Source organism: Hoplias malabaricus, chromosome 5, assembly GCF_029633855.1.
Source record: "Hoplias malabaricus isolate fHopMal1 chromosome 5, fHopMal1.hap1, whole genome shotgun sequence".
NCBI classification, from domain to species: domain Eukaryota; kingdom Metazoa; phylum Chordata; class Actinopteri; order Characiformes; family Erythrinidae; genus Hoplias; species Hoplias malabaricus.
The window spans coordinates 39,945,322-39,963,090 of record NC_089804.1 but is presented as its reverse complement, the minus strand read 5'-3'; the positions used below and the strand labels follow the sequence as shown (position 1 = coordinate 39,963,090).

Here is a 17,769-nt window from a genome sequence, read left to right as displayed (position 1 = left end):
AATGTAGTCACTTTTCAATGACACTGATGAGGGGAGCATTTAAGACCAACTAGGTCTGGATAGCTGACCCAGTTACTGATAACTCAAATGAGTAAAATTACCCTTTAAAATACATTCCAGGTCACAATGTACACTAAATTCAGGCACGCATTACCTGCAGTTTTAATTGCTTGACGTGAGGGGGAATTTCAGGAGGCTACCCCCTTATGTCAGACCATGGGCATCCTGTATCCCTTGAATAGGCACCAAGCTAAAACAGCCTTTACACCACAAACTGCTAAAATGGTTAATTTTGTAACTAAATGTCAATTTAACCTCTAAGCACATGTAAAACCATCAATTTGTCTACATCAATCCAAATATCCAGCTTACAGTCTGGAATCTTCCAGTCTATTCTAGGCAATCATCACCATGGTAACAGCTCCTGGTTCAAAGGAAAAACCCACAAAATATATATTAAATATTTTTTATTTTATAACATTGCTCAAGATACATAACCATTTAGTTCCATTTCCAGTGTCGTCATGAGCCAGGTTCCAGGACAGCGTTCAGGAATGGGTTCATGGATCTGAACACTTCCTCTGCTTTGCCCTGCTTTTACCTGAAGGGGAGAACGTTGAGCAGAGTAGGCCAGAGTGTTCAACCTTTGTGCCCAAGAATGCTTATGATTGGGTCCTTGTCAAAGGGGTAAATTCTCATATCTCTTGATGGTTGCTTGGCTGGGTAGGATACCAGAGGGGTGTTGTATATCAGCCAGGAATTGAGTGGGTTCTGTCTCATGGGTGTGGATGGGTTAAACATTAGTGCCGAAGGCCTTTGGTAAACAGGGTGATCCCAACTGTGTGAGGTACACTGGTTGCTGTTGAGGGATTTTCATTTCTGGTGCAGTTTCAGAGAGGGGGACGCTCTGAGAACCTGCTGATGAAGTGGCTACTGGCTGAGAGCCAGAATACCTATGAGGATAAAACATCCAAGGCATTTGGTATTTCTGATGAACACCAACTTGGTCAGGAACTGGGGGGCTATGTGACTGAACAGGAGATAAAGGATTATATGGTACATGTCCCAAAGAAGAGTCATATGAAATAGGCTGATCAACTATGGGAGGTTTAACTGTTGTACTAGCTGCAACTGTGGCACTTGGTGTAGCCCCTGCTTCCCCAAAGTAGGGCTGCCAAGAATCAGGCAAGGAATAGTCATGAGGATACCACAGCTGATCAATGCTTGGCTTGGCAGGTGTAGTTGAGGTAGTGGTTTGAGGAGGAAGTGTTGGGCTCTTAGGATGGGAAAGGGGATACCCATACTGATTTGACCAATATTCAACATAACCCTGTTGAAATGGATTCCACACTGGCTGATCAGCTCGGGCTTTTGTAGGTGGTGGAGCTGTAGTTGGAGCAGCTGTGGGGACCTTGGGGGCAGGAGGATACCCATACTGATTTGGCCAATGTGCAACAGCATGAAAAGGATCCCACACTGGCTGATCAGCTCGTGCTTTCGTAGGTGGTGGAGCTGTAGGTTTCCTGTGATGGGAAAGGGGATACCCATAGCGGTGTGGCCAATGTCCAGACCAACCATGTTGAAGGGGATTCCACACTGGCTGATCAGCTCGTGCTTTGGTAGGTGGTGGAGCTGTAGGAGCAGCTGTGGGGATCTTGGGGGCAGGAGGATACCCATACTGATGTGGCCAATGTGCAACAGCATGAAAAGGATCCCACACTGGCTGATCAGCTCGTGCTTTCGTAGGTGGTGGAGCTGTAGGTTTCCTGTGATGGGAAAGGGGATACCCATAGCGGTGTGGCCAATGTCCAGACCAACCATGTTGAAGGGGATTCCACACTGGCTGATCAGCTCGTGCTTTCGTAGGTGGTGGAGCTGTAGTTGTAGGAGCAGGTGTGGGGATCTTGGGGGCAGGAGGATACCCATACTGATGTGGCCAATGTGCAACAGCATGAAGAGGATCCCACACTGGCTGATCAGCTCTTGCTTTCGTAGGTGGTGGAGCTGTAGGTTTCCTGTGATGGGAAAGGGGATACCCATAGCGGTGTGGCCAATGTCCAGAATAACCATGTTGAAGGGGATTCCACACTGGCTGATCAGCTCGTGCTTTCGTAGGTGGTGGAGCTGTAGGAGCAGCTGTGGGGATCTTGGGGGCAGGAGGATACCCATACTGATGTGGCCAATGTGCAACAGCATGAAGAGGATCCCACACTGGCTGATCAGCTCGTGCTTTGGTAGGTGGTGGAGCTGTAGGTTTCCTGTGATGGGAAAAGGGATACCCATAGCGGTGTGGCCAATGTCCAGAATAACCATGTTGAAGGGGATTCCACACTGGCTGATCAGCTCGTGCTTTCGTAGGTGGTGGAGCTGTAGGAGCAGCTGTGGGGATCTTGGGGGCAGGAGGATACCCATATTGTTGTGGCCAATGTCCAGCATAAACATGTTGAAGAGGATTCCACACTGGCTGATCAGCTCGTGCTTTCGTAGGTGGTGGAGCTGTAGTTGTAGGAGCAGCTGTGGGGATCTTAGGGGCAGGAGGATGGTCATACAGAGGCCAAGGCCCAAGCATGGAATGGCCATAAGGATCTTGATATTGAGGGTGTGGTGGCATCTCAGCAGGCAGGGTGGTGGTTGGGCCCAGAGCTACTGGGCAGGACAGTGTCAGCTCCCCATACATACACAGCACAGACAGCAGCCTGTTGGTACCCTGAAAAGAACCAACATTAGCATAGATGTCTCAAATGCCAGAGTTAACATTCAGATAAAGTTACCTTTGTCTTGAAGCAGCTGCTAGTATATGGAGCAGTTACAATCCAGCCACTTGCATCAGCCTCCAAAGTGAATTTACATTTGCCAACAGCTTTGCCCAGGGGCTCCCATTCTCCCATCACTTAATTAAAAATAAATAATTAACAGTAAATCATTCACATGCAGACCACTCAGTGGATTTCCAGGGGGGAGAAAGTGTAACAACCTTTCAGTGTTAAGGCACCAGTAGATCTTGCAATATGAATCAACATTGCAGAGGGGGAACAAGTGACAGTAAGTGGATTGGCCACAGGACAGGACATCTTCACTGGAGCACCCCACATACGCAGCGGTAGTATGTAACTGTCCCCCTGAAACAAAGGGAGAAGCACCAAGACATTTAAACACTATAGAAAAAAAACTATAAAAGCAGATATTATAATGGAATTCTGAAATAATCTAGTTACATAGAGGAACAGTGCATTGAGCACAAGCATAACTTACCTCCTTTGAGATATGACACCCATCGTACTTAGCAATGAGGAGAACATCTCTGCGGGCCCTCTTCACAGAGAAGCCACACCGGGCAGGCACTTGTGATAATGGTACTGGGCTCCCCTCACCTAAGGAACAGCAGCACATGAGACAGCTCAGACTATAGCCAACTTCTTTTAAAAAAGGAGAAGGCAGCTAGTTTGTCCACCATAAATATGGCACAGCTTTTCTATGAGAGAAGTTTGCATACAGACATGTAATCAGCAGTAAGATTGTTCATAGGTAGAAGATCTAAATTACATGCCAGATGTTCATTATAGTTTTACTCAAATGTTAACCACCAAAATATAGATTTAACTCCAATCCTTACCGCTTTCAACCAAAAAGTCAGGAACTGTTTTTCCCAGCATACGAAGAGTCATTGATTCATCACCACATTGTACAGAGGGCTTTAAACTCTGCAGTTTAAACTGCGCCATCTGGTGCTCCACTAAAATTAGGAACAATGAATACACCAAGATTACAACAGCTACTAAGGTAACAGCTTACTGACTCATGCACACTTTTGCCCAACTCAACATCAGCTCAAAAAAGTGAAGTATGATGTCAGAACATATTTAAGATTAGGTTTCTAAATCTAACCCCTTTCAATTAAGGGTAGACTATTTCTAAAGTAGTTTTTTTTAAATACATAATACTCAAAAGCAATAACCCTGTGCCATGAGCACTTCTACAACAAGTCATTGCATGTATTAGTCTAGTCCTATGCTGAGAATGGAAAAGAAAGCAATTTATTTTCACATAAGGTGAGGGTACAAGCATAAAGATTCCCATGAAAGCTAGTGAAATTAAAGTACTACCAGTTAGGCTTGAGGACTTTAAGGCCTACCAAGGAAGGAAAGCCCTGAGAGTTTATTAAAAACAGATTTACACAAATTCACACATGCTCAGGGGACATTACAAGGACTTCTTAAAGTAACCTTATAACTACTAATTTAAGTCAAATGATTCCTGCCTTATCATGAATTAATTCTTCAGGTCAAGACACTTACCTGGGTCCTGAGGCTGATCAGACTGGAACCCTTCAGTATCTCCATCATGATTTGGATTCACACCAAAACCACCCTCCATTTCACTTGATTTTCTTTTATTCTGGTCACCAACTACAAGTGTGCCATGTCGGATAACTCTGTCTGAGACTTCTTCACGAATTGAAGCCTGGCAAAACCTTACAGGGCTCAGCATCACTGCTGTAAGCAGGACAATTAACTTTAGCATTTTCTGCAACATGTTTATTTAGCTTTAGCACATTAAGCCACAACCCAAACAACAACTGCAATCATGTTTAGTCAGAGTCAGATATGTCTACAGAGGTCCATTTATAGTGATGCACTAATCGAACTCACCTGTGACTAATTAGTGCAGATCACAAGATCCGCCCACGTGCTGCTCATTTTGGGCAATTGCAATAACATTAAAGAGGATGATGAACAGCTCTAAAATCACAAAAAAAACCCAACATTTTACATTGACTTTCTTTGAAAGCGAATAAGGTTTTTCCTTCTGTAAAGTTAGTATTAATGTTTGATAAATGTTTGTCTTTGGGGAGTGACAAATATTGATTTATTTTATTTTAAACAAATACATACTCAGTGTGAGGTGGAAATATTGTATCATGAAATTTAAGATGCAGCCCTGCGGCAGGAGCTTGTGTTAGGTGCAAAACAGAAGAGAAGCTCTTAATGTTATGTGCTGCTTCAGATTTTTATTTTTCAGACTTTTAATAACACACAGTGAAAGTTCTTGGTAAATTCAATAATAATCGCAGTAGTTTGTGTTTGGACAAGTGTGATACAGAGGGGGTAAAACTAGCAATAGGGGGTTGTAAGCAATTCTACTGCACAGCCTGTTGCTCTGGGTCTTTATTCGTGTAAATCACCCTGGATTAGCATTAGAGAAAAAGTTAACTTGTATTCATATAATGACAACAGTGTGGCAAAATGGATAAAATGCAGTTTTTTACACGACACCCTGTGGTGGTCTATGGATCAAATCTTATATGTAAATTATATTTAGTTTCATTCCAGATATTTCTAAAATTTCTACACAATTCTCAGCTTATTTCACTAAATCAGAATGAAGGTAAAGATTTATAAATCTCTGGATGGAAATCCCTAAGATAATTAGTGTTATCTCACAGTTTAATAGATGTAACTATAAATGAATTTAGAAAAGACATTTTATTTTTACTGTGATTTTAAAACAAGTTGTACATACATTGGTAGACCCATTTCTTAGCCATTAGAACTGATGCATCTGAATTACAGCAAACCTGATCAAAAGCAATTACATTTCTGTTCAGTGCTAGACTTCACAGAGTCTAAGAGCAGTTCAAAGATTAGTGATTTCATCCCCACTTGCTATGCTGATGCAGTCACCATCTTCATTAATTGTTGGTATGGCTGAATTCCTCTCCCACAGCCTTCTCTCACTGGTTATGTCTGGAGGAAAGAAAGTTTGTGCATCCAACACTGCCACCTCTGGCTGCTGCGCTGTCCTAAAGCGCTGTGGAGAGATAGGACTTGAGCCTGCGTCCAGAGCTCGTCTGTAGGTGATGTGGGTGGGTGTAGTCTGTGTTGCAAAGTCACTACCAGAATTTGCTGTGGTAACTTCGCTCTGGGTCCAGGACGGCAGTGGCAGGGTGAAGAGGCTACCCATGCTACCCAGCAGGTAACCAAAATGTAAGGCGTTGTCAGTGCTACGTATAAGTTTGATGGGAGATGGGGGGCATAGGTCAAACTTGATAAGAGACAGGACCCAATCCCGCTCTTGCCATTCCAGACCATGAGAAAACCGAAGAGCTGATTGGAGATTGTTATTATAGGCTCCAAGACTAATATTGTCAACATTGCTGTCCTTCATGCTGCTACCTGGGGGTGTTTCATTATTTCGAACCACTGAACTCCTGATATCGGCTCTGGATTGCTGATATCTTTCTCTGGGTTAGGCCCAAATATTCCTCCAAAACAATTCCACCTGAATTTGCGATCATCTGAGACAAGAGAGCGCGAGCGAGCATACAGGGAGGAGAGGACCAGAAGCTGCTTACATAAAAACAGAAATCACCTTTTACAAGGTAATTTAAAACAAATTAACCCAAGGGACTAATCCAAAACAAACTCTTCAGGTCAGACGATGACTGGAATTCATTCCAGGTGAGGGCAGTGGGTGTCCTTCCTGCTCCACTCTCCTGGCCTTTGAAAGGAGGTAATATCACATGCTGCAAAGTGGAAAGCAAAAAGAACCCAGATGAAACAGATCATAAACAGATGAATCTGAATGGAGTAGACAATTCTATGTTTTCCCTTAAAGCCTATCAATTCAAAGATCACTTAAAATTGCAGAATGAGAATGTAGCTCCTTCAAACTATAGGTGAGCAGGGGAGGAGTTGGAGGCATGGAGTAAACATTGGCCTCTGCATTAAGATTTGAGGTGATTTTTAGAAAACACCATTTGGAAGAACAGAGGATTAGTTTAATATACATCTAGAGGGAGATCCAGTGTGATGTAGAATGGTCACAACAGGAAATCCACAACTAATGTCAGTAGTTGTGAAAGCACCACCAGGAGTTGTCTCATTTACTCTACAAGAATTTGGAAGAAAAAAAAAAATAAATAAATAAACTCTTGATAGTGATGTAAGCTTGTTTAAAATAGCAATGTAGTCACTTTTCAATGACACTGATGAGGGGAGCATTTAAGACCAACTAGGTCTGGATAGCTGACCCAGTTACTGATAACTCAAATGAGTAAAATTACCCTTTAAAATACATTCCAGGTCACAATGTACACTAAATTCAGGCACGCATTACCTGCAGTTTTAATTGCTTGACGTGAGGGGGAATTTCAGGAGGCTACCCCCTTATGTCAGACCATGGGCATCCTGTATCCCTTGAATAGGCACCAAGCTAAAACAGCCTTTACACCACAAACTGCTAAAATGGTTAATTTTGTAACTAAATGTCAATTTAACCTCTAAGCACATGTAAAACCATCAATTTGTCTACATCAATCCAAATATCCAGCTTACAGTCTGGAATCTTCCAGTCTATTCTAGGCAATCATCACCATGGTAACAGCTCCTGGTTCAAAGGAAAAACCCACAAAATATATATTAAATATTTTTTATTTTATAACATTGCTCAAGATACATAACCATTTAGTTCCATTTCCAGTGTCGTCATGAGCCAGGTTCCAGGACAGCGTTCAGGAATGGGTTCATGGATCTGAACACTTCCTCTGCTTTGCCCTGCTTTTACCTGAAGGGGAGAACGTTGAGCAGAGTAGGCCAGAGTGTTCAACCTTTGTGCCCAAGAATGCTTATGATTGGGTCCTTGTCAAAGGGGTAAATTCTCATATCTCTTGATGGTTGCTTGGCTGGGTAGGATACCAGAGGGGTGTTGTATATCAGCCAGGAATTGAGTGGGTTCTGTCTCATGGGTGTGGATGGGTTAAACATTAGTGCCGAAGGCCTTTGGTAAACAGGGTGATCCCAACTGTGTGAGGTACACTGGTTGCTGTTGAGGGATTTTCATTTCTGGTGCAGTTTCAGAGAGGGGGACGCTCTGAGAACCTGCTGATGAAGTGGCTACTGGCTGAGAGCCAGAATACCTATGAGGATAAAACATCCAAGGCATTTGGTATTTCTGATGAACACCAACTTGGTCAGGAACTGGGGGGCTATGTGACTGAACAGGAGATAAAGGATTATATGGTACATGTCCCAAAGAAGAGTCATATGAAATAGGCTGATCAACTATGGGAGGTTTAACTGTTGTACTAGCTGCAACTGTGGCACTTGGTGTAGCCCCTGCTTCCCCAAAGTAGGGCTGCCAAGAATCAGGCAAGGAATAGTCATGAGGATACCACAGCTGATCAATGCTTGGCTTGGCAGGTGTAGTTGAGGTAGTGGTTTGAGGAGGAAGTGTTGGGCTCTTAGGATGGGAAAGGGGATACCCATACTGATTTGACCAATATTCAACATAACCCTGTTGAAATGGATTCCACACTGGCTGATCAGCTCGGGCTTTTGTAGGTGGTGGAGCTGTAGTTGGAGCAGCTGTGGGGACCTTGGGGGCAGGAGGATACCCATACTGATTTGGCCAATGTGCAACAGCATGAAAAGGATCCCACACTGGCTGATCAGCTCGTGCTTTCGTAGGTGGTGGAGCTGTAGGTTTCCTGTGATGGGAAAGGGGATACCCATAGCGGTGTGGCCAATGTCCAGACCAACCATGTTGAAGGGGATTCCACACTGGCTGATCAGCTCGTGCTTTGGTAGGTGGTGGAGCTGTAGGAGCAGCTGTGGGGATCTTGGGGGCAGGAGGATACCCATACTGATGTGGCCAATGTGCAACAGCATGAAAAGGATCCCACACTGGCTGATCAGCTCGTGCTTTCGTAGGTGGTGGAGCTGTAGGTTTCCTGTGATGGGAAAGGGGATACCCATAGCGGTGTGGCCAATGTCCAGACCAACCATGTTGAAGGGGATTCCACACTGGCTGATCAGCTCGTGCTTTCGTAGGTGGTGGAGCTGTAGTTGTAGGAGCAGGTGTGGGGATCTTGGGGGCAGGAGGATACCCATACTGATGTGGCCAATGTGCAACAGCATGAAGAGGATCCCACACTGGCTGATCAGCTCTTGCTTTCGTAGGTGGTGGAGCTGTAGGTTTCCTGTGATGGGAAAGGGGATACCCATAGCGGTGTGGCCAATGTCCAGAATAACCATGTTGAAGGGGATTCCACACTGGCTGATCAGCTCGTGCTTTCGTAGGTGGTGGAGCTGTAGGAGCAGCTGTGGGGATCTTGGGGGCAGGAGGATACCCATACTGATGTGGCCAATGTGCAACAGCATGAAGAGGATCCCACACTGGCTGATCAGCTCGTGCTTTGGTAGGTGGTGGAGCTGTAGGTTTCCTGTGATGGGAAAAGGGATACCCATAGCGGTGTGGCCAATGTCCAGAATAACCATGTTGAAGGGGATTCCACACTGGCTGATCAGCTCGTGCTTTCGTAGGTGGTGGAGCTGTAGGAGCAGCTGTGGGGATCTTGGGGGCAGGAGGATACCCATATTGTTGTGGCCAATGTCCAGCATAAACATGTTGAAGAGGATTCCACACTGGCTGATCAGCTCGTGCTTTCGTAGGTGGTGGAGCTGTAGTTGTAGGAGCAGCTGTGGGGATCTTAGGGGCAGGAGGATGGTCATACAGAGGCCAAGGCCCAAGCATGGAATGGCCATAAGGATCTTGATATTGAGGGTGTGGTGGCATCTCAGCAGGCAGGGTGGTGGTTGGGCCCAGAGCTACTGGGCAGGACAGTGTCAGCTCCCCATACATACACAGCACAGACAGCAGCCTGTTGGTACCCTGAAAAGAACCAACATTAGCATAGATGTCTCAAATGCCAGAGTTAACATTCAGATAAAGTTACCTTTGTCTTGAAGCAGCTGCTAGTATATGGAGCAGTTACAATCCAGCCACTTGCATCAGCCTCCAAAGTGAATTTACATTTGCCAACAGCTTTGCCCAGGGGCTCCCATTCTCCCATCACTTAATTAAAAATAAATAATTAACAGTAAATCATTCACATGCAGACCACTCAGTGGATTTCCAGGGGGGAGAAAGTGTAACAACCTTTCAGTGTTAAGGCACCAGTAGATCTTGCAATATGAATCAACATTGCAGAGGGGGAACAAGTGACAGTAAGTGGATTGGCCACAGGACAGGACATCTTCACTGGAGCACCCCACATACGCAGCGGTAGTATGTAACTGTCCCCCTGAAACAAAGGGAGAAGCACCAAGACATTTAAACACTATAGAAAAAAAACTATAAAAGCAGATATTATAATGGAATTCTGAAATAATCTAGTTACATAGAGGAACAGTGCATTGAGCACAAGCATAACTTACCTCCTTTGAGATATGACACCCATCGTACTTAGCAATGAGGAGAACATCTCTGCGGGCCCTCTTCACAGAGAAGCCACACCGGGCAGGCACTTGTGATAATGGTACTGGGCTCCCCTCACCTAAGGAACAGCAGCACATGAGACAGCTCAGACTATAGCCAACTTCTTTTAAAAAAGGAGAAGGCAGCTAGTTTGTCCACCATAAATATGGCACAGCTTTTCTATGAGAGAAGTTTGCATACAGACATGTAATCAGCAGTAAGATTGTTCATAGGTAGAAGATCTAAATTACATGCCAGATGTTCATTATAGTTTTACTCAAATGTTAACCACCAAAATATAGATTTAACTCCAATCCTTACCGCTTTCAACCAAAAAGTCAGGAACTGTTTTTCCCAGCATACGAAGAGTCATTGATTCATCACCACATTGTACAGAGGGCTTTAAACTCTGCAGTTTAAACTGCGCCATCTGGTGCTCCACTAAAATTAGGAACAATGAATACACCAAGATTACAACAGCTACTAAGGTAACAGCTTACTGACTCATGCACACTTTTGCCCAACTCAACATCAGCTCAAAAAAGTGAAGTATGATGTCAGAACATATTTAAGATTAGGTTTCTAAATCTAACCCCTTTCAATTAAGGGTAGACTATTTCTAAAGTAGTTTTTTTTAAATACATAATACTCAAAAGCAATAACCCTGTGCCATGAGCACTTCTACAACAAGTCATTGCATGTATTAGTCTAGTCCTATGCTGAGAATGGAAAAGAAAGCAATTTATTTTCACATAAGGTGAGGGTACAAGCATAAAGATTCCCATGAAAGCTAGTGAAATTAAAGTACTACCAGTTAGGCTTGAGGACTTTAAGGCCTACCAAGGAAGGAAAGCCCTGAGAGTTTATTAAAAACAGATTTACACAAATTCACACATGCTCAGGGGACATTACAAGGACTTCTTAAAGTAACCTTATAACTACTAATTTAAGTCAAATGATTCCTGCCTTATCATGAATTAATTCTTCAGGTCAAGACACTTACCTGGGTCCTGAGGCTGATCAGACTGGAACCCTTCAGTATCTCCATCATGATTTGGATTCACACCAAAACCACCCTCCATTTCACTTGATTTTCTTTTATTCTGGTCACCAACTACAAGTGTGCCATGTCGGATAACTCTGTCTGAGACTTCTTCACGAATTGAAGCCTGGCAAAACCTTACAGGGCTCAGCATCACTGCTGTAAGCAGGACAATTAACTTTAGCATTTTCTGCAACATGTTTATTTAGCTTACCACATTAAGCCACAACCCAAACAACAACTGCAATCATGTTTAGTCAGAGTCAGATATGTCCACAGAGGTCCATTTATAGTGATGCACTAATCGAACTCACCTGTGACTAATTAGTGCAGATCACAAGATCCGCCCACGTGCTGCTCATTTTGGGCAATTGCAATAACATTAAAGAGGATGATGAACAGCTCTAAAATCACAAAAAAAAAAAAACCCAACATTTTACATTGACTTTCTTTGAAAGCGAATAAGGTTTTTCCTTCTGTAAAGTTAGTATTAATGTTTGATAAATGTTTGTCTTTGGGGAGTGACAAATATTGATTTATTTTATTTTAAACAAATACATACTCAGTGTGAGGTGGAAATATTGTATCATGAAATTTAAGATGCAGCCCTGCGGCAGGAGCTTGTGTTAGGTGCAAAACAGAAGAGAAGCTCTTAATGTTATGTGCTGCTTCAGATTTTTATTTTTCAGACTTTTAATAACACACAGTGAAAGTTCTTGGTAAATTCAATAATAATCGCAGTAGTTTGTGTTTGGACAAGTGTGATACAGAGGGGGTAAAACTAGCAATAGGGGGTTGTAAGCAATTCTACTGCACAGCCTGTTGCTCTGGGTCTTTATTCGTGTAAATCACCCTGGATTAGCATTAGAGAAAAAGTTAACTTGTATTCATATAATGACAACAGTGTGGCAAAATGGATAAAATGCAGTTTTTTACACGACACCCTGTGGTGGTCTATGGATCAAATCTTATATTTAAATTATATTTATTGCAGTTTAATGGATGAAACAATATATGAATTAAGATAGAAAGAGATCATTAGTGTTATCTCATAGTTTAATAGATGTAACTATAAATGAATTTAGAAAAGACATTTTATTTTTACTGTGATTTTAAAACAAGTTGTACATACATTGGTAGACCCATTTCTTAGCCATTAGAACTGATGCATCTGAATTACAGCAAACCTGATGAAAAGCAATTACATTTCTGTTCAGTGCTAGACTTCACAGAGTCTAAGAGCAGTTCAAAGATTAGTGATTTCATCCCCACTTGCTATGCTGATGCAGTCACCATCTTCATTAATTGTTGGTATGGCTGAATTCCTCTCCCACAGCCTTCTCTCACTGGTTATGTCTGGAGGAAAGAAAGTTTGTGGATCCAACACTGCCACCTCTGGCTGCTGCACTGTCCTAAAGCGCTGTGGAGAGATAGGACTTGAACCTGCATCCAGAGCCCATCTGTAGGCGATGTGGGTGGGTGTAGTCTGTGTTGCAAAATCACTACCAGAATTTGCTGTGGTAACTTCGCTCTGGGTCCATGATGGTGGTGGTGGGGTGAAGAGGCTACCCATGCTACCCAGCAGGTGGCCGAAATGTAAGGTGTTGTCAATGCTACGTCTAAGTTCGATGGGAGATGGGGGGCATAGGTCAAACTCGATAAGAGACAGGACACAGTCTCGCTCTTGCCATTCCAGACCACGAGAAAACCGGGGAGCTGATTGGAGATTGTTGTTATCATAGGCTCCAAGACTAATATTGTCAATATTGCTGTCATTCAAGCTGCTACCTGGGGGTGCTTCATTATTCCGAACCACTGAACTCTTGATATCTGCTCTGGAGTGCTGATACCCTGCCCAGTTATTAGGCAACAGATCAGCCCAGGTGTTTACTTGCCCCTTCCAGGGTCCTGCTGGCATCCACTTCAAAACTCTGTCCAAGAAGGATGTTTGAACTTTTATTTCCGACTTTCCAGCAGCCCCTTGACTTTGAGTTGCTCTCCTGTGCCCCCCACGAGGCTTCCAGAAAGCTCGTGAACCCAGGAGTAGCAACGAAAAGCTCCAGGACAGTTCCAGCAGACGTGCCCAGAATTGCCCGAGCCACCAGCCCCAGCCAAACCGCCGCCAGTCCCCAAGGAGGCCATAGAGCCAGAGCAGGCCGTGGATTTGTAGAGCACAGCACAGCACACCTAAGAGGGAACAAACAATAAGCACACGTCTGGCACGTTCCTCAACTCGCTTGTAGATGCCCCATCTCGGGATAGGAGTCCTGGCAGCCGGCCGAAGTGGAGTAAGTACTCGGAAGAGAATTCCCAAACAGAGCGGTAAGCCCCAGCAGATGGACAGCGTCTGCAGCATTAATGGCAGCGCTGGGGACAGAGTATAGGAAAGGAGATCGGCTACTAGAAGGAAAGCACAATGCAAAGCTGCTAGAACCCCTGTAATATGAGGCTGTTGTAGAGCAGGAGTCAGGAGGTTTAGCCTCGTTCCTTTGAGTGCAACCAAGGCTAGGGTCACCTGTGCCCACAGCAGCAGGGAAAGAGGTAAGTTATACAGTGCTGCAAGAGCTGGACGCGGTAGAATATGCCTTGTGCCATATGGGTCGACTATGAATTGAACAAATCTAAGCAAACCTGCCAGCAGCAGCAAGTTGTTAGCCAAAGTGAGGGATCCACAGAAGGGGTGGTGCATGCCAATTCCACCTATCACTCCCCAGATAGCACCACACATCATTAACATGAAGAAGACAGCAGAGCCAAAGACATGGAGCTCCCAGGCAAATGCCAAAGTGCGACGCAAATCCTCCCACTGTAGGAGAGTGCCATTGGGGCTTGTAGGAAACACACAGGGGCCTAAACGCAGCCCACATGGATCTGAGGTGTCAGACTGGCCTTTCTCTGGGGTAGGCCCAAATATTCCGCCAAACCAATTCCTCCTGAATTTGCGATCATCTGAGATGAGAGAGAGAGAGAGAGAGAGAGAGAGAGCATACAGGAAGGATGGAGGAAGAGAAGTTGTTTATATAACAAAAACAGTCAGAATTCTCTTTTTACAAGATATTTTTCCAAACTCTATGATTTTACGTTAATGGACCATTAAATTCTAAGGTGTACCTCCTTTTTAACCAGATATACAAACTGTGCGAAAAATACAAAATTGTGCGAAAAAGGTTGAAACACTCACAACTACATTCAGTTTTATGGATGTCATCTTTACCTTGTTCTTTATTTTCCACTTCTGACACAGATTGATTAATTGAGGGTGGTAATCCTGAAGGTGTCCAAGCATTAGAAGTGGCTCCCTCAGATTTTGCAAAACCTAAAATACAAACAAACCCCACGAATTCTTAGTTTGTTCTTTAATATCTACTCATTTTCAGTCTTTACCTAGAGTTTACCTGTTTGTGTTTCTTCTGTGTTTACTGGCAATAAATTTGCTGCTCCTTGCTTGTTTCCTTCCTTTAAAATTTCAGATACTTCTGGCAATTCACCAGTGACCTCTAATGATTGGGTAGTAATAGAGGGGATTTCAAGAGTGGACGTGTTACCTGAGGCCTCAAGTGTGAATATTTTATCCTGTGTGGCATCTATTGTAGAAATGGTGCTCATGATGTTTAATATGTCATCAACAGGAGGAATCGTTGTACTGGGGAAAATTCCCTGTCCTCCAGGTGAATCCACAGCTGATGTAGTAGAAACACTGGCGTCCCTGCTGTTGTCAGTCTTGATTGGTGTGGTATGGACTGGGGTGTTAGACGGAATGGCCAGTGTGGACATGGCTTGTGGAAATCCAACGTAATTTCTTTTCATTATCATTATATCCTGATCATCACTGTGGATAATCCTTTGCATGAGCTTTTGTGGAACAGAGGGGGGAGGAGGCTCATCTGTTACTCTCTCCACCAAATCTCTTTTCTCTTCAGCATCCAGGCTGGACATGCTAATCTCCAGCATGCCAGTAGATGGTGTCCTCCCTCCATTTCCCTCCACACTATTTTCTAACCCACTTCCCTCTGCAGAGCCTTCAATGTTTCTGTGAAAGGGTAGTAACAAATGTTTAGTGAGCCCATCAGCTTTTCCATCTGGCCAACTTGCTGCTAGAAGAGCTTGCTGAGTGTCTTCAGCAGTGTTGGCGGTCTGGCCTCCCTTATCCTGACCCAAGACCTTCTTTAAGTCTGAGCTGCCTGCTGTTCCAACAAATGCAACAGCAGCTTGCTGGAGCAGAGACAATCCTAACAGCAGAGCCAGGGGCCAAGCTGCTGGAACTTGGGCGTTCCTGAAAGCAGACATGTTCTAAAGGTGCCAGGGTCTGTAGAAAGATGAATAAAATGTATGATGAATATACCATAACAGGAATCTTTAGAATGTATTTCTTTGAGGGTGTGTTTCATACAGATCATGAAGATTCTAAATGGTTCAGATGTACTCTTTTCTAGAAAAAGCTTTTAAATTGTGTAGAACATTACATTATGCAGAGGTTCTTCAGACATTTTTTCACAGTCATACATATTTTAAAAAATCTCCTCAGAAGACCAATCGATTAAAAGACTATTTACAAAGCGAAAAATGTTATTTTTAAGATGTTTTGAGTGTTTTGAAAATAAATAAATAAATAAATAAACACTTTGGGTGACTTTCTTTTTAAGAATCTGGAGTGGGTGACATCTGCAAGAAGCCAGATACAGTTTAATCAAAGTTGAGAACTAATGGCTTCAAATTTTTTAACTTAAAGTTGAGTTTTCAAAATTCTGTTTAATTACATTTATTGTCTGATATCTTAAAATGAATAAAAACATACATTAAATAAATTAGCAAACATATTTTAAACCAAATACATCATACAAATCCAAATACATCTTATAATGAATTCTACATATGGTTTCCACATACAGACTTCGGATAAAATAAAATCATGTGGTTTTATCATGTTACAAATTGCATTATATAATCATACTTTATTTTGGTCAGTTCTGCTTTTCTGACTGTATCAACTAATATGACATTTTGGAGTAAACTTACAAGACATTAAAATGCAGTCTGTTGTTTTAACTAGATATTTATAACAAGACTTTGCAGCACTGACAATTTTACTCATCAAACACTCACCTGAAGGTTTGGTGACTGTCCCAACAAACCTGACACTTACAGAAATCTTCAAACTGTAAATCAGCAGTGATGTGTTGGTGAATTCTCCAAGATCAGATATCGAGTGATACCTGAATATGACACAGCCTCTGTGCCTGATGCTTAGATCGAAGTACCTCTGACGTTGTGCCATAATCTTTCCACCATCTGGTTCATGTTTCGTGTGATCATCTCTGGTCGGAGCCCTAGAATCAGCTCCTGTAACGTAGGCTAAACATGATCAGGTGCTGCAGCATATAATACCTTGAAGAGAGATATATTGGACTGGAATAGTGAACAATGGTGAATTGTAGTGCCCAACAATTACAGACATGCTCCTCTTCTGTATCTCTTGTTTCTGAGCAGCCCACAGCTGCAGAAAGCTAATCTCGTCAGTTTAAAGGATTTCTGTAAGACCATTAGCTTTGCACTTCACCAGTCTGCCCCACGCATAGCATGACAAAGCACAGACTGGGGCATTTACTAGCATTTTCTTGTATATTATTTGGTGGGCTTCAGTATCTGCTTGATGTTGTAATGCCCCAGTGTTTTTGTGCAATATTAATGAATGTAATTGTGTAAGTCAAGTCATCTTAAACTGAATGGATGTAAATAAGTTAAATAATGACAGCAGTGCAATCTACTGATCATCAGATGCATGTGATGGCAGTTTCCCATTAGATGGTGTATAACAGATTTACCCAGATCATGTTTTAATGTGTCACATTCACGTGCATATACACGAACAGTCATAAGGTACTACCTATATACACTCTCAGAAAAATATGTAAGTTAAAGCAGCATCTGTTGTAAACAAGTATCTAGGAAAAAAAGATTAGAAAATCCCTCGTTATTCTTCTTAAAGAGGGGGAGAACCTTGAAAAACTATCAGCACTTTGGTGTGGACAATAGAGGGCAAACTGCATTAGAACAAGTTGATAAATGTAAATAGGTTGGTTTTCATGACATCATAAATACAGTGTATTTGACTCAGGCTGTTTGTATCAGTGTGTAAAATGTATTAATCTGAGGTTTTGTATTAATCAGTGTGTAAAATGTAGCTTTTTGACAGCTTTTTTACAAGTAATTTAAAAATTCATGTAAGTTTGTGTACATTTAAATTGTTATTAAAAGTTACTGAATACTACAAATTCCAAAAAGTAACTTTAAAGTGTTATAGATAAAAGTTTAGCTACGTTTATCGTCTTTGCTTAAAGTATTCACTTATTCTCATGTAAGAGGTGTCTTAAACACATCCGCTCGACTGTAAAAGGGTGAATGAGACATTTTGTGGTCGGGGGTCACTGTAGGGTTAAGGCACAGACTGTGGGAATTAACTCTTTCGTTGACCG

General features: G+C 42.8%; 3 protein-coding genes across 5 annotated transcripts; all 3 read right to left on the bottom strand.

The window, feature by feature from the left end:
• Positions 1-452: 452 nt before the first annotated feature.
• LOC136696113 (adhesive plaque matrix protein-like) lies at positions 453-4,584 on the bottom strand. Of its 2 annotated transcripts, XM_066670258.1 has the most exons (6): positions 4,296-4,584; positions 3,614-3,733; positions 3,253-3,371; positions 2,975-3,119; positions 2,772-2,890; positions 453-2,707 (listed from the first exon to the last, which is right to left on the bottom strand). In XM_066670258.1, exons 1-6 carry the CDS (start codon positions 4,531-4,533, stop codon positions 794-796), a joined length of 2,655 nt encoding a protein of 884 aa, XP_066526355.1. In that variant the 5' UTR covers positions 4,534-4,584; the 3' UTR covers positions 453-793. The 2 variants fall into 2 exon arrangements, with proteins under 2 accessions (XP_066526355.1, XP_066526356.1); XM_066670259.1 differs by lacking the exons at positions 2,975-3,119; positions 3,253-3,371; positions 3,614-3,733; positions 4,296-4,584 and having other exon boundaries at positions 967-2,707.
• A 2,830-nt stretch (positions 4,585-7,414) lies between these two features.
• LOC136696102 (adhesive plaque matrix protein-like) lies at positions 7,415-11,543 on the bottom strand. Of its 2 annotated transcripts, XM_066670238.1 has the most exons (6): positions 11,258-11,543; positions 10,576-10,695; positions 10,215-10,333; positions 9,937-10,081; positions 9,734-9,852; positions 7,415-9,669 (listed from the first exon to the last, which is right to left on the bottom strand). In XM_066670238.1, exons 1-6 carry the CDS (start codon positions 11,493-11,495, stop codon positions 7,756-7,758), a joined length of 2,655 nt encoding a protein of 884 aa, XP_066526335.1. In that variant the 5' UTR covers positions 11,496-11,543; the 3' UTR covers positions 7,415-7,755. The 2 variants fall into 2 exon arrangements, with proteins under 2 accessions (XP_066526335.1, XP_066526336.1); XM_066670239.1 differs by lacking the exons at positions 9,937-10,081; positions 10,215-10,333; positions 10,576-10,695; positions 11,258-11,543 and having other exon boundaries at positions 7,929-9,669.
• An 895-nt stretch (positions 11,544-12,438) lies between these two features.
• On the bottom strand, positions 12,439-15,583 carry LOC136697314 (proline-rich transmembrane protein 3-like). The gene is made up of 3 exons (XM_066672349.1): positions 14,842-15,583; positions 14,511-14,612; positions 12,439-14,245 (listed from the first exon to the last, which is right to left on the bottom strand). Exons 1-3 carry the CDS (start codon positions 15,581-15,583, stop codon positions 12,543-12,545), a joined length of 2,547 nt encoding a protein of 848 aa, XP_066528446.1. The 3' UTR covers positions 12,439-12,542.
• Positions 15,584-17,769: the final 2,186 nt, after the last annotated feature.